This window comes from Ctenopharyngodon idella, chromosome 17, assembly GCF_019924925.1.
Source record: "Ctenopharyngodon idella isolate HZGC_01 chromosome 17, HZGC01, whole genome shotgun sequence".
Taxonomy (NCBI): Eukaryota; Metazoa; Chordata; class Actinopteri; order Cypriniformes; family Xenocyprididae; genus Ctenopharyngodon; species Ctenopharyngodon idella.
Genome location: NC_067236.1, coordinates 9,526,527 through 9,543,473, shown reverse-complemented (window position 1 = coordinate 9,543,473; position 16,947 = coordinate 9,526,527). Strand labels below are relative to the sequence as shown.

The window sequence follows — 16,947 nt, the reverse complement described above, 5'->3', positions numbered from 1 at the left end:
TCAGACATAACAGAAAAATGAGTGTTAATTAAAATGAAAATAATTAATTAATACATTTGAAAAGAATTTAGTATGATATAAATTATTAAGCATCTTTAAATTGAAGCCAGTAGATTAAGATTTAATCTCTCTACAGGATTCCTGTTACATAACTCATGATTTATGCATGTAAATTGAAACGGAGTCACTCAAATACTCACATTGTTTAATATTATAATAAACATCAGCTTGAAAATTACAGTATTCGCTTTGCATATTAATCAACATGCTATAATTACAAAATAAAATCAATATCAGCCAAAATGTCTATATCAGTGCATCCCTAAGTGAAATATAACGAATATAAAACTCATTCCTCAGTGGTCATGCATTCTGAAGCATGGTGAAGAACACAGATCCAGTGAAGTGACTGAGACACGAGCCCCACTCCCTACCTGGCTTCCCAACAGTGCTGTCAGAGGAGGGAGAGTCTCTCCTCACTGCTGCTTCTAAACACGTTCACAGTATAAGAGAACAGTTGAAGGAGTATAGGAAAGTAGAGAAGATAGGAAATGAAGAGCAACGTGACAGAAAACTGCAGCCGGAACATGGATGGGATTGAGATGAAAACAAGAAATGGCCCACAGGTGGTTCTGTAGAGAAACGTTTTCCAGCGAGGCTTATAACAAACACTGAACACTTTCTAGCAAAGCAGGTGAGATAGAATGCAAAGCTGAAATAAACAAACAGCACAGTCTGGAGACTCTAGATGAGGTGACAATGAGTCCAGTCTTGTGTGAAGGCCTTGTGTTACCTTTGGTTGGTCCTTTCCTGTTGAGCATGGCCTGCTGCTCCTCTGAGATGTTCAGTCTCCTCACCACGTCAGCCAGCGCAGACTTGAGCAGCTGAATCTCATCCTCCTGCATCTGAACCCGCTGTTCCAGAGAGGCGATCCTGTCTGTCACCTCCATACTGCTCGCTGCCGAGGCACTGTCATCTATAACACACACAAAAAACTCAAATATACGGAAAAGCAATGCTAAATAAATTCAAGATTTTATCCAGTGTATCTATCAAATTCATAACAGTTATTAGTAAGTACCAACGTTAAAGTCAGTGTAATGAGAAAAAATGTGGGCTATGACTGGATTTCATCCTCGGGAATTGATTGGATCATAGGAAGATGGGAGTTGCTAACTAAATGGAGGCAGATCAGAATATCATTTTGAAGTCAGCTGTGGAAGATATTTAGTCCCACCTCCACCGAGACATGCATCATGAAGAGAACAGATGCCGTTTTGAGGGGGAGCTTAACATTTTTGATTAAAGATTTTAAGTGCACATAAATTAATGGTAATTTAAATATAATGTTGGTCCCCAAATCCCAGTTTTAAAAACCTTACCAGTACGTAATATTAATAGTACAATAAATGTTCTGTGCAACTTAAAAAGGTTCTCGAATGGCATTAGGCTAACTGAAACCTGAAATGTCAAAAAAAAGCTAAAGCTAAAAATGTCAACCAAAGTAGACATCACACATCCCACATTATTAATAATGCAGTCCATTCCAGTTTATTTGTACCATATGTGACCATTAAATTTTAAGCCAAAGCTTAATTCAGCAGAGTGCTTTTGAAAGAGTCAGTGAAGGATGGCCTAACATCTTCATTACATACAAACATGCTGATGGTTTTTGTAGCACCCTTATCTAATGGCTGCTGACCCTAAAAAAAAAACACTTTCTGTTTCTGTTTCTCTCTCTCTCTCTCTCTCTCACACACACACACATAAAAGAGCAACTCAATTTTTGCTAGGTGATTAGGAAGCTTTGTAAAATCAGTGGTATGAAACATTTATGAAAATTAGTGCTTTCAACCCTTCCTTGAGAATAACATCTTCATTAATAATTATACACTGACTGGGAGAAAGCAGCTGGTAATTAAAGCAATAAAAAAAAGAGCTATAACATGGTACTTTTTTAATATTTATAATGAAGCCATTCAGTTAATTGGGTGTTTTAGTATATATATTTTTTTAAAAATCTACATCTTTACATCTGTACAATCTTATTAATTAAACATTGTGTTTATATCGTTTTAGGTCAGATTGGTACCATGAAATATGTGGGTGACACATTTTAACAGTTAATGTATCATGAACACACATGAATTACCAATGAACAATAGTGTATTTATAAATTAACAATAATCTAGGTTAATAAATGCTGTAAAAAATGTTTCTTGTTTTTCTTAATACCTAATGCATTAACTAATGTTAACAAATTGAACCTTGTTGTAAAGTGTTACCAGCAATTGGTTAATAATAATTTACACTAAAAAGTCTTGGCTTTGAATTAACATTTAGTAATAGTGTTTAAAATATGAATTTATAGAAAGTGTGACCTGAATTATAAAAATGCAAACTATGAGTCATATTAGCCTGAGTAACTGGCAGATGGGGAGCTTGAGGCAAAATAAAAAAAAGGATAGTTTTGAAACTGAAATTTAGATAAGTACCTTCCACTGCAAACATTCAATCACTCAGTGTTTCCTTACCCCAGCTGAGCTGTATAATTATACACTAACACACACACACACACACATCAGCTCAGCGCATCTAATGGCCTCCAGCCATTTCACTTAAAATTCAGTTGCTCACCCTGCAAAAACTATCATAGTCATTAATGTTCAGTGGTGATTAATCACCTCCTGAAGATAAGCCTCTTTATGCAACACTATTTCACCCTGTCAGGATATTCAGATAACCCTTAGATTTACACCTACCTGCACAAACCGGCCCACCTTACCCCTGTGTATTGGGAAACCATCCCAATATCGCAACATTCAAAAGGTTCCTGTTGCTGGATCACTGAAGGCTGCACTAAAGCTTTTTATGAGTGCATCATGAACAAAGGAACATACAATGTGAATCTCTACATACGCACACACATGCATCAACCGCAAGACAAAACCTAATAAAAAATGACTACTAATAATTAGAGCCACAAATCATGCTGTTTGCATTGAAATTGCCTCTTTGATGGATGAAATTAATCACTGATTGAAGCCTTCCCACGGCTTCGTCTTTTCAAAAGCTCCATGGGGAGATTATTCAGTTTTTACTCCGAGCACAAACCCAGTTTGCAATCGTTCTGAAGCCGCTGGTGGCATAATGCTAATAACTAGCACAATAAATGACTGTCACATCTGCTCAAAGGCTGAAAGTGCTTCCTGTTCATTTGACAATTTCACAAAATTATACCGCACTTTACAAAATTGTACCTGAATGGTCAGAGATAGAGTATGTAAACATACACTTATTTAATACACATATTTAATTATATTCCTTGTAAACGCTAATGCTCTCCAGTGAACTTCTCAGCTACGCATGACTGCAGATGAACATCAGGGACCGTGCACTTCGACCACATTAAAAAGCATTAGCGGGAATATATCAGTGCAGCATGAACGGACACAAATTGCAATTCTTGTTGCTGTTCGTTTTGTAAAAACAGCAGGATTGGCAGACATCCATATCTGCTAATGTGTTTCAGAAATCAAATTAACTGCTAAGACTGGGGATGCACTTCCCTTGCCATTGTCTCTCTATCTCTGTCTTTCTCCCACTTCCCTGAATTCAATCTCGTTTTGTTTCACTGTGATTGGATTGGACATTGGCCCATCTCTAGCTTTATGTTCCACTGAAAATGACTGTGTTCGTTAGCGCATCACTATCCTAGCTAGATCTCCTTCTAACTTCTGTTGTTCAACACTGAACATCTCATCTCAATCTATTATCGGGTGATTATAGAAGCTCACACCAAAAAAACTGAAAAGTAAAAAAAAAAAAAAAAAAAGAGATTATTCTCTGAAAATCTTGACATATGTCCTAGATGAGAAAAACAGCAATGTTCTAGGATTCTTTTTAGTCAAATCTTTTTAAAGTGCCCCTTTTTCAAATATTACCTTTCATGCAGTGTGTAATATAGCTGTTTGTGAATGTAAAAAGTCTGCAAAGTTTTAAAGATCAAAGTGCATGACAAAAAGTTATTGTCTCCTAAAAGAAAGAATTGATTCTGAACTGCTGAAATAAACAATTCCAGTCTCACTTCCTGTTACATACCTATGTCAATGTAACAAATTTTTATAATTGACCCGCCCTCAAATACTGTAGTTGTAGTTGAGGCCTGGAAGAGTTTGGGTCGTGTTGTTGACCATTTCTGAATCCACTTTGCATGCACTTCAAATGGACAAGGACTCAATACGGAATTAATACAGAAAAACCAATGGCATCGCTATTATTGAGTATCATGTGCTGAGGAAGCCTCTGGAGCTGAAATTCAGACGTGGTAATAGGCGTTTTGTTTCTGACACGCACTGTAAGCAGTAGACCAATCACAACAGACTGGGCCGTCTGACCAATCAAAATAGAGTAGGCATATGGAAAAGAGGGGTTTAGAGAGACTGAATCTTTGGGTGCTTCTCAATTCTTATTTTTGCATCCTCGTTTCCTTTCCTCACGTCTTAGCTCCACCCCTTTAGGATGCAAGGGAAGGACACAAGGAAAAGACGCGAGGACAGAGGAATTGAATCAAGTGAAATTACATCCTCGCTCCCATTAGCGTCACTTCAAAGCGTCATCAGCTGCACTCGAGGGATCTGCCCATATGTTGTTAAAGTTTGGTTATTTAAAAAAATTAAAATAAATATTAATAAAGCAAGATGCCCCGTTGAAATATGTGAGATGTAAAGTTTATTTAAACTGCAAAAGTAAAGCATACCATTTAAATTATTGTGACATATGAAGGGGGAGGAGAATTTATACGTGCGCCAGGTTTTTAGACGAGAAAGACTTCCGCAAAGGATACACCCGTGTATCCTCGCTCATGACTCCTCAGGAAGCTTTCTCACTCCTTGTTCCTCGCCTCCTCGCGGTGCAATTAGAGAATTGAGATGTCCTTCAAGTTGGCTGAGTTCGATCGGTTTCCGGGTCATAGGATGGAGGACGGAGGAGCGAGGAAACGAGGAGGGATATTGAGAAGCACCCTTTGAATGAACTGTTTTCAGACACTTTGAGAAATGAGGTGATTATTATAAGAAAATGAAAGTGTTTTTTGACCTTGGATGCATGTAAACCTATTGTAGGAGACCTCCAAAACAAAATTAGGAACCTTTAAAATAGCATAATAGGGGCACTTTAATTAACTAGTTGATCCAGCTCACAAAATTACTCATTATTATAGATAGAAAAAGAGTGGCATAGTCTTTAGAAACTTCATTTGTGTTAATATCGGCATAAGATTGTGTTGTCAGAGATGGTCTATTGGATTTTACAGCCAGATTCGTCACTAGGAACGGCTCAATCCTATTTTGCTTCAGACAGTTTGGTGCATGAATTGAAGTCAGATACAATACCTGTCCGTCTTATTTTCTATCCTCTTAAGAAAGAGACACAGAACTGATTTTATACAGATAGACATGACCACCAAAAGATAGACTATGCTCTTACTGCACACAAAATGCGATAGAAAATGAAGTCCAATTCGCGACCTACTGCCCTGACTAGGCACAGACATTCCTTCCCTGTTTTAAAACCACTGCAAAGAATTGAAATGTAAATTGAAAGCACACTGCTAGGAGAATGTCCAGGAAGTGCAATCTTAGCTGCAAGATATGTAAATCTACTATAAAGTAACAAGTGGGGCACAAACTCTAAAAGCTGCACATAAAATACTAAAGAAATATGAATTCATATCAGGTTATTTAGCAGAAAACAATGTAATGTAAAACCATTTAGAAACTGGAAAAACTGAAACTTAACTAAAAGATTGTCATTGCTCAAAAATCAACTAAAATAAGTAAAAAAAAATATATATATTATATTTAGTTTCAGTTTTGATACAATACAATAAAATAAAGATAACTTTAAACCTTTAAAGTTTGCCAGCTACTTATTGCTCATCAATAAATAAAACAGAAAAGAATGAAACCGCTGTATTAAATAATTAATTAATTTATTAATTAATTTGAATTTAGTAAATGTGTTAACTTCTAAATAAACTTCTGAACAGTTCTAAACATTTTTTTAATTAATGTAAGATAACAAAACTTTGAAAAAGTTGTAAACTAAAAAAACAAATATAGAACCTAAAACTACTAGAATTACAAAGTAAGAATTTACATTTAAAAACTATAACTGTTCTGATACACATCAGTGTGTATAGTCACAATCTGACATTCAAAAAATAATCCCAATGAAGCTGCTTTCAATCTGTGAATAATATTAGCATAAAAACTACATAAAAGACAGAAGGGCAAGGGAGAAAATGTTCATGGATTATCAAAGCAAAGCGGACTCCCTTTAATGTCTCCCTCAAAGTGCTAAGGCTGATTAATAATGCATATCTCTGGTCTCTCTCTGAGTCTGAACCTACTAGCTGACTCACTCAAACCTTGAATCTGCCCATAAATGAGTCTCAACAGAAGCAGGGTGCAAAGATTTGTAAGGATTATCATTACGCTGACATTGAATGTGATCATGTTTCTTTACATTGGAGGCTTGTCTAACCATAAAAGAAAGGCAAATCTAGACTATCCCATATCATGCTTATGAGCTCCAATACAATGCATGTCACATTGTATATTTCTAAGGCCTAGTGAGCTTACTTACGCTGCCTTCTAAGATACCATATTTTAACCAAATTCTAATCCCAAAATGCACTGTGACAAGCTCATTGAGAAATAAGTCCAAGATAGCGAATATGGATTTATAAACATATTTCATTCAATACTGAAAAGTAGAGCTACACGATTAATCGTTAAAAGATTGCAATCTCGATTCCAACACCCATGCGATCTTATTCCTAAATGATCACGATTCGCCTGTGTCTATTAAACATTTGACAAAATCACATTTCTGTCTTGCAATAATTCTAATTAATCACAGAAGTACTGGGATAAAAGTTTATAGTTCGGATATAAACACTGCTGTCTACAGAAACAATCAAAATAGAGCAAATTTTGAAAGTAACATGGCACTTCAAATAACAAGTAGGTGGCGACAAGTGACTGTTAAAAAAAAAATTTATTTGTCATTGAATCATTCATTCAAGAGATTCGTTCACAATGCTGATTCATCCAGTAATGAAACAAGTGAAGTCTTTATGAGTAAGTCATTGAATCATTCCTTCAAACCAATTTTTTTTTAAATAATTCAAATTAATTAAACATTTTCAAATATACTGAAACAACTGATAATTTGTCAGAACCTCTAATAAATTACTTGTTATTTTGTTTAGTTGTCTGTTCAGAATCGTGAGAGAATCTCTTTTTGAAACAAAAAAAAAAAATCGTGATTCTCAATTTATCCAGAATTGTGCAGCTCTACTTAAAAAGTATTGATTGTATGGATAAAAAATTAGCACACTGTAGTTAATCAAAATAGGCATGAAAGGCATGTATTTTTATGCTTATTAAGAATATTGTGCAGGTAGCTTAGCAACAATGGCAAACTTAAAGTCGTCATGAAATCAAAATTGACACTATTTACTTTGTTAGTGCATATTACTAGTCGTGTGTTGAACAATTAATCCGTGCAAGTTAATACACAGAAAAAAATTGTTTGTCGTGGTAATCTTTAATCAAAAACTGAAAAGTTACTTCCGGTCTGGAATGGAGTTCCTTCTCTGTTGACATCAGTTTGATGGCTTGGGTTGAAAGCGCTTAAACCACTCCCCTCCAACCGTTAGTCTGCTATTAAGGAGAGATGGAGAGGAGGAGCGCTAAAATAAAACCCTGTCCTCTGTTCAATATTCCGTTTCACTTGGAAATACGTCACAACACTGGAGAAAAGTCGTTTGCAACTTCCAGTTCACGGGCTTTAAAGCTTATGTAGGCAGTAAGCCCCGTTTGACAAAAGACTTTTTCCTGAAAATATATTTCAATTATTCTAAATAGCCTTTATGTTGTGAACAGCATGGCTCAAGTTGAAAATATATTTCATTTAAACCTTAAATACCAAAATATATTACAAAACATATGTCAAAAATACATTACCAATCTTAAAATACACTTCGGTTAAATGCAAATGCATTTTAAAAACATTTTGGACAAAATAATTATAGACCAAAAAGATTAGATAAATATAATAATTTAAACTCGAGTTGAAAATATTTATTTAACAATACTGTATATTGTGGCTATTTTTGTGTATTTAGAAATATATTAACATATATATAACAATACATATGCATAAAATATATCTTTTTTGTCTTATGGGGCAGCTCACTAGGTTTTATAACAGCCTTCGCCTAAACAAAATGCATCTGGTCTCAGTGAGTATCAAAGTGAATCCTCCCAGAGCTTTTCACAAACAATTCTCATCAACGAATTGGCCTTTGAGATTGGCCTCTTACATAAAGAGTTCACGCTGAGAGACACAGGGAGGGTCTATGAGAGAAAGTGAGTAAAAGGTTTGTGTGTGCTTTAAGAGGATTACAACCGCCTGCTTTCCCCAACCGCTTTGTTTTTGCAACCTGAGGTCATAGATCCAAGGTCAGTCCTTTGAGGACCCATCTGGAACTCTGGTGATAGTAAAACAGTGTGTTGTCTTGAGGTGTCAGTGATTCAGAGATGGTGACTGGACCGTTATATAATCCAGCACAGTCACAAATGAAGCGAAAGAATAGTGTGCTGCCAAGCTATTTCCCAGATTACAGGTACACAATGCAGAAAAAAGATGGCCTTTACTAAATAAATAGGACTTAGGAGATAAAAATAGACCCATGAGATCATCCCAGAAACCTCACTCGTGACCTCCGGCATGGAAAGAATAGGAGAAAAAGGCGAGGAGGAGGAGGAGAAAGCAGGGAAAAGGTGATGAGCAGAGCCAAATTGTCCCCATGAGAGAGCCAGAGTTTCAATCCACCTGACATCAGCAAAATCTTCCCTTAGGTCAAGCTGTAATCAACCTATTAAAGCCGACACCTTCTCTATTCTGTGTTTAAATCCCTCGTTAGGTTTTTATTGTGCTGCTATTTGGTTGCTACAGTATTCTGAGTTGTTTTAAAGTGTTGTTATGCAGTTGCTGGCGGGGGAAGGGCTATTGACACGACATCTTAAAAACGTGTCACTCAAGACATAAGATGCTAAAAAAAACAGACTCATCACAATAGTCAAAGACTTCTATCTAGTGCATATTTAAAGTCAACATAAAAATTAAAATTCAATTTTCTACATGTCAATTTTCAATGATTCAAGCATATGTTTGACCTGTCAAAAATGTCATAACTCAATCTTCCGCTGAAACAACAGTAGTCAAACCCCGCCCCTTTCTAATAATTGACTGCAAGCTCGCATTATGATCTGCCTCCATCCAATCAACAACCGATGGGCAGAACCAAGTCCAGCCCTACATTCTTTTCAATCCTTTTCACTTTGATGTATATGACAACACGGAAGAAAAGGTCTGTCGCTATTTCCATCACATTGTGACTTTTAAAACAATTTGAAAAACAGCGCAGACAGATTCAAGAACATGTCCCATGTGAATGGCCCCTTAGCAAGCACCGCTAATGAGAGTATGTTGGGAATTATAAAAAATGAGGACATAGAGGAGAGGGCTTGCCAAATGACTTGATGGGAATTTAGAGTACGTCTTTCTATCGCTCTCCCTCTCTTTCACGCACTGCTTACTAAAACAAGCCTACAGACACTGTTAGTATGCTGCCGGCACTTTGCCAGCACGTGTAAGACAGGCGGCAGTAGCTATATGTGTTTACGTGTGTGTTCATTAATCACACCAGCCTCCATCCCCACAGAGAGACTCCAAAAAGGACCGAGTCAGTGACAAGTGATGCGGAGATGTGTTGTTCCCTGTTAATCTCCTCCAGGCAGCCAGGGAAGCAGAGAAAACAACTTTGTGTGAACCGCAGAGGCAGGGTGTTTTCCACCCCCCTGATACCACCCTGCTCACTGGCTTAAAACCAAAGAGGGTAGTTTTTTAGAGACGACGGCACTCGAGCCCCAAGCCTTGCTGTTGGGATGCAGGAAGTGGTTGGGCTAAGAGAGGATTAAAGGGATACTGAGCCGATCCTGATCAGCGGTTATCCCTGTGCCCAGGGAGAAAGTGCACTGGCTTAACACGCTCTGATGTATGGGTGCATGAGACTATTGAAAACAGAGCTTGCGTGTTGTTTTGGGATCAAACCAGACAAATGTTGGTGTCCTACAAATGAGTTGCTGGCCAGAGATGAGATGTGGCTTTGCAGTTTAATGTGAACATGGCCAAATATCAGCTGATTATTCATTTTGGCCTGGGCTACTTTTTCCCCAAAAGGATCTTGAGCCCAAGTTGATCGTGAAGACCACTGCTACCAATATGCTCTACAATCCTCTTTATAGCTCACGTCACGATGCTTTTGAGAAACGCAGCCCTGGCCGATATATCGGTTTATCACTAGTAAGAATTATACTTAACACGGCAGTCATTTTTTAAATAAGTCTTTTATGCTCACAAAGACATTTATTTGATCAGAAATACAGTAAAAAATTAAATAAAAATTTTGGATGAAACAAGGCATAGTGAATGTAATGTGGTGAATTATCAACAAATTATCATGCAAAACGTGTTTTATACTGTATTTTATATTCCTATCATTTTACACATTATTAAAAACATTGTAAAATAAATGGCAAACATAATATCTATCCTTTTTATGCAATTTTTGGGATACAGAGTCAAAATCTGCGAAGGGGTAATTAAATGTAACAAATCATGTAAAAATGTATCTTTTATCGGAAAATTAAAAAAAAAAATTATCAAACTTTGATAATTGCCTTAATCCTTTAAAAAACTGACAAGATGGTGATCAAACTACATTTTATAAAAATCACCTGTCAAGTTTAATGTATATATGCATAGTTTGTGCATAAAAAATGTCTGTCAAAACCAACACATTGAACGATGTTCACTAACCCGGCAAAGTTTTTCAATTAGATTTTTTCTCTTTGGTATACAGTGTGAAGTATTTCACTTAGTTCCCTGATCATTCTGATTCAAATTCAAAAAGTGAAGACCAAATTTATACTCCAATGCATTATGTATTAGGTACATTATCATCTCTGACTGACAGCATGTTGAAGCCGCTCAGGCTTTTCTCCCTCTTCTCATGAATACTACCATGTATTGTGCATGTTATTTTTTGACAGACATCGATGTTGAAATATTCAAATTATGTGGATTTAAAAACAGATGTATTGTAAGGTAATAATTGTTTATTTCTTAGCCAGCAAGTATTCACTGAAGTGACTGATGCCCATGAATGTGTCATGTCGATCTTTTTAGTTATATTATTATATAATATCAAACTATAATACCAACCAACAAACAACCAGCCTAAATTTTTGACAGATGTGATAACATGCATAAGGGGTGAACTATTTTTGGGTAATTATAAAACATTCTTGCTTTTTGCGTAGTTCATTTTACTTCTTTTACGGAGTTTAAGTTTATTTCGTGGCTTAAATAAATTACATATTACTCAAAGACTGACATGTTTGGCTTGTCAAAAATGTTATATTCCGCTGTCATAAATATGTTGACTTTTGAAAATTAAAGGGTTAGTTCACCCAAAAATGAAAATAATGTCATTTATTACTCACTCTCATGCCGTTTCACACCCGTAAGACCTTTGCTAATCTTCAGAACACAAATTAAGATATTTTTGTTGAAATCTGATGGCTCAGTGAGGCCTCCATAGCCAGCAACGACATTTCCTCTCTCAAGATCCATTAATGTACTAAAAACATATTTAAATCAGTTCATGTGAGTACAGTGGTTCAATGTTAATATTATAAAGCGACTGGCTATGGAGGCCTCACTGAGCCATCAGATTTCAAGAAAAATATCTTAATTTGTGTTCCGAAGATTAATGAAGGTCTTACGGGTGTGGAACGGCATGAGGGTGAGTAGTAAATGACATTATTTTCATTTTTGGGTGAACTAACCCTTTAAGTTCATTTTTTACCAGGAAAGGAGTGGTTTTGATACACAAAGTTGTTGCTATTGTCTCTTATAACAAAAATCTTTTATTTAAATCCATGAAAATGCATATCTTGTAAATAATAGTAAAAAATCACTTTTTAAAACTGTTGTTCCATTATTACCACTTAGCAGATTTTGACTGTACTACATAAAAAAAAAAGTGCTGGATGAAAATGCCAAGATGTGTATAAATTAGAAAAATGTGCATACTTGCGCGCTCAATCGAGGCCGTTAATTTGTTTTTACTATAAGACATTTACCAAATAAATCCTCGAAGCACAACAAAAAACTCACATAACTTTGCCTCAACAGAGGATGTGATTGGATAACTGGACAAACCAACTGACCAATTTCATTGCACGTCATCTCAAATGTTGGTTTGGTCATTCTGATATGCCTGAGCAAAGTCTGTCATCAAAATGGTTGAGTATAAATGCCTCAAAAAAGTGTCTAACATGATTGCGTTTCAAACACCAGGCATACGCCTCCGAATGCAAGATAACATGACAGCGTTGTGTTTAGTCTGCGCGCTCTAAGGCACAAATCATTTATGACATACGAAGAAAGAGCCACAGTGGCTTCCCGATTGCTGCAACTTCCAATTTTATTACAGATATTTTGCGCCAATTTCCCAGGAAGTGACGATTTTGTTTTCTTGAACACATGGGATGGAAACTGTGCTTTAATCGCAAATGTTTTATGCAACATTGCAATTTTGCACATAAGTTAGCATGTAGCATAATGGCATGTTTTCAGACAACAAAACACACTAAACAATATAAACCGAGCTCCAAATGTCATGCTCCCCACCAACCACATTCTCCTTGAACTCCATTTCAACATACTAGTCAATGAAGAAAGCCCACTCGCTTTCTTCATCAAGAAGTCAAAAGGTGACCTTACTGTCAACTACAGTGAGGAACGGCACACAAATCCTCCAAACAACAAAACACTTATCTGTCTCCATGTTTAATCAGCCAAGGCCTCTGTTCATGGGACCCACCCTGCGGCAGACCCTCTAAGTCCAGCACAGTCACCATAGAGATGAAAACACAAAACTGACCTGGAAAAGGCACGCTGGAGTAGAGCAGTAACTGTGGGTTGTGCTGACTCATGCTCTCCTGAGAAATGGTATAAACGGCAGGGAGCTCTGGTGGCAAACAAGGCAGGGAAGGAGGAAAGGAGAATTTTGAAGGAGTCGCAGAGGGTCTGACTAAGAAAAGTAGGGCAGCATTAACTCATGGCTGGCTCCGCTTCTCTGACACAATGCTCTTTTCAGTGTGTTTGAAAGCCAGGGCTTTCTTCTCCTGCAGAACCCAGGGCATTGTGCACACATAACAAACAGCCCAGAACAGTGGGTGGGTGGGTGTTTTAAATAAACTGAAGTGTTGTTCTTAGGGTGGGTTGCGGATGCCGTGCAGTAATGACACTGGATGTTACATGCGGAAAATCATATGTCAAGCCTCTGCGCAGCACAACTGAGCTGATGGAAAACAAAGTGTGTCAGTGCTGTTATTGTTAACTTAAACTAATGCTACATCAAGTCTTTTTACCCTAATTGAAATAAACCTGAAATAAAATATAAATGTTTACTTAAACCATTTAAACAAAAATTATGTTGCTTTGGCAACTAACTGAAATAAAAGTTACTAAAACTGAAATAAAAAAGCTATATATATATAGTAAAGTATTTTTAAAAATAATAAGAAAAACTAAAATGTAAACTGAATTGAAAACTGAAAATATAAAAATAAAAGCAAATACTATAATAGCATATAAATATACTAAAAAAAGTGTGTATTTCCATAATTTTTTTTTACAAGCTTCTGCTTTTGTGTGTGTGTGTGTGTGTGTGTGTGTGTGTGTGTGTGTGCGTGTGCGTGCGTGTGTGTGTATAATCTGTTCTGAATAAAAGTACAATGGGAAAGGCTTGCCATGGCTCTCACTTTCCCAGTGCTACAACTTACAATTCTAACATTTCCATTGGATAATAGACATTCAAACAACAATTACTGAAAAATGCAAATACTGTACACAATCCCAGAAGGCCTTTGGCTGGACTTATTCTGGTCAACACAACACACACGCTATATATGAAAGAAATGCACCATGTTTTGCCATTGCAAAGCATTAGCATATTTTGAAGCAAAATTTGAATAATCCTGTCTGCTTGACACCCTTACAAAGGACTCTTTGTTTTGGAAGCCCTCAAGGGTGAATGAGCGAGTGGAATATTCCAAAAACCTCCTTAATGTACAAAAATAGCACAATACTATGCCTTCAGCGCGACATGTGTGCTTCAGATATGACACCTTCAACACTGCATTGCTCATGACTGAAAGGCCCAATACAGCAAAGACATCTTTTGGAAAGTCACAAACGTTTTATGATAATGAATTTGATCATGAATGAATAGTTTAGAAATTATGAAAGCACACTCCTGCCTCAGAATGAAAATTAAAAAAAAAAAAAAAAAATTATATTATATATATATATATATATATATATACACATATATACATACTGTTATTTTGAACATTATATGTTTCTATTTTTTACTTTATATTATAAGATAAGATAAGATAAGATGTTTCTTGAGCACCAAATCAGCACATTAGAATGATTTCTGAAGGATCATGTGACACTGAAGACTGGAGTAATGATGCTGAAAATTCAGCTTTGCCTTTCCAGGAATAAATTACATTTTAAAATAAATTAATAGAGAACCGTTAATTTGAAATAAAATATCAATAATTATTTAAATATTATACAACAATATTACTGTTTTTACCATTTTGATAAAATAAATGCAGCCTTGGTGAACATAAGAGACTTCTTTCAAAAACAAAAAATCTTACTGACACCAAACTTTCGAACGGAAGAGTATTTAGAAAAAGAAAAACATACGAGAGAGAGAGAGAGAGAGAGAGAGAGAGAGAGAGAGAGAGAGAGAGAGAGAGAGAGAGAGAGAGTAGCACTAATAGCTTTGGACTTTCAGAAGGCCCTGCAGATGGTTTCAGAATGTTATCAGTAGCGTAATGGCAGAGTACGCCAGATAAAGAACCAATGCAAGTCATCTGGGGTCTGCTACATAACAGACAAACAACGGCCATGTCAATATCTCCCATTTAGGGGAAGATGACTTTTATCCCTCAGTCTGCAATTTTTTACGAGACCGCAGATCAATGAATAACAGCAGAAGAGCCATAACACTAAAGGAAATCGATGGCTAGCTTTAACGAATTGACAGCGTGGAAGAGTTATTTTTTATGTTTCAATATTTACCTCCAAATTCAAGTGACAGCCTTGTAAGGTCAATGAGGAAATGATAAATGATTGCTTCCACCTGTGCCTCTTATGAATTGCATTAAGATTTCACATTCTTGCTGCCAAGGTTGTGAAGAGCTCAAGTTTAGAGGCAAGTGGAAGCTTTTGTTCATGACATTCATTCTTACTCTCTTTAAGTTTTCTTGTCTAGTTCGGTCGGTAACGTGAGCAGGTCTTTAATCCTAATCCTGTTGCACATGCATCCATCAGTGGCTCAAAGGACAGCCAATAAGAAGAGAGAGCCGAGTGCCAAGAACACTTCTTTGGCAGCAGAGGCTGAATGAGACAACAGCAGTCAGAAGGACTGGGACGTCTGGTAGAGGTTTAGATGCCAGAACACCAGATATCCCATTACTCCCTTTGCCAGAACTCACCGCCAATGTTTAATCTGAGTAAGGACATGAGGTTATTTTCCCCCCAGAATCCCTTTAGGAAATAGCCAAGATGATGGTCACGTTTTGGCTAAATGAAAACAATCATTTAAAGGTTGATCTTAAAGGCATAGTTCACTCAAAAATGAAAATTATTTCATCATTTATTCACATTCATGTCATCCCAGACCTGTATGATTTGAGGAGCACAATTTTAAACCATTTTTATGAAAACAAACAATATCAAACAATATCAGACCCCATTGACTTTCATTGTATGGACACAGACATTTTTCAAAATATATTATCTTTTACATTTTTGTTCCATGAAAGAAAGTCAGACAGGTTTGATATGACATGAAGGTAAATAAATTATGTATATTTTTTTCATTTTTGAGTTAACACACCCTTTACGATAAACATTTAAATGGCCATCATCTTGGTTGTTTTCTAAACAATTATGGAGGCAAAATAATCTAATGTCCTTAAAAAATATCAATTTTTGGGTGAACTATCCCTTTAAGTGTCTATCTTTTCTTCAAATAACAGAAAGCAGATGAGTCTGAGGCTGTGAACTCTTGTAATGCCTATAAAATCTGCCTAGGAAATTGGTTTGCTGACCCAGTATCCCTACATTAGTGTGGCTGGCTGATCAGGAACTCTTGAAGCGTTTAAGAACAAATGACTTCATAGCAGATCCAGAGCACCGTACTGCCCGATGACCTCACCACAGCGCTCTCCAGCACACCCTCATTCAATTACCCACAGTCCTACACTGGCCTGACAAGCCAGAATACAGGCCAGCCATCACAGCAACTCTCACTCTCATTCAGCCAAACAGACAGAAAAGCAGAGGGATTGTCTTTTTTTCCATTTAAGAACCTGTAAAACACAACGTTTAGATGTGTAACTGATGAATGAGGCATACAGCAGATTAAAGGGCTTTTTGATGCTGAATGGAAGACTTTTTATAGGCTCCATGTCTTTCAAGATGATGAAAGAGAAGATCACACAATGCAGCTTTGGGATGTCACCACAACCACACTATCATATCATAGCTCCAGTGTAAACTCAAGTTAGTAACCTCTGATGATCTCTATAGCCACCCAAGCGCACACATGGTAGATACGCAGCTGTGCCACATGACCCCAGAAAAAAAATATTTTCAAACTAAAATACGCTTTAAAGGAGATTTTGGAGAGAGCACATTAGAGCTGCAACGATATTA

At 36.5% G+C, this 16,947-nt stretch overlaps 1 protein-coding gene across 14 annotated transcripts in view; it reads right to left on the bottom strand.

Annotated features, from left to right (window-relative positions):
* The window catches only part of eml1 (EMAP like 1), a 59,601-nt gene that overhangs the window by 24,374 nt on the left and 18,280 nt on the right, over positions 1-16,947 (bottom strand). For 7 of the 14 annotated variants that reach the window (XM_051868732.1, XM_051868733.1, XM_051868734.1 and 4 more), the window contains exons 2-3: positions 794-976; positions 435-488 (exon numbers count right to left, since the gene is read on the bottom strand). In XM_051868732.1, the coding sequence (XP_051724692.1) occupies positions 435-488; positions 794-976 (237 nt within the window). Of the gene's footprint in view, positions 1-434; positions 489-793; positions 977-13,084; positions 13,152-16,947 lie in introns of those variants that run through there. The other 7 variants (XM_051868737.1, XM_051868739.1, XM_051868741.1 and 4 more) reach the window with 3 other exon arrangements.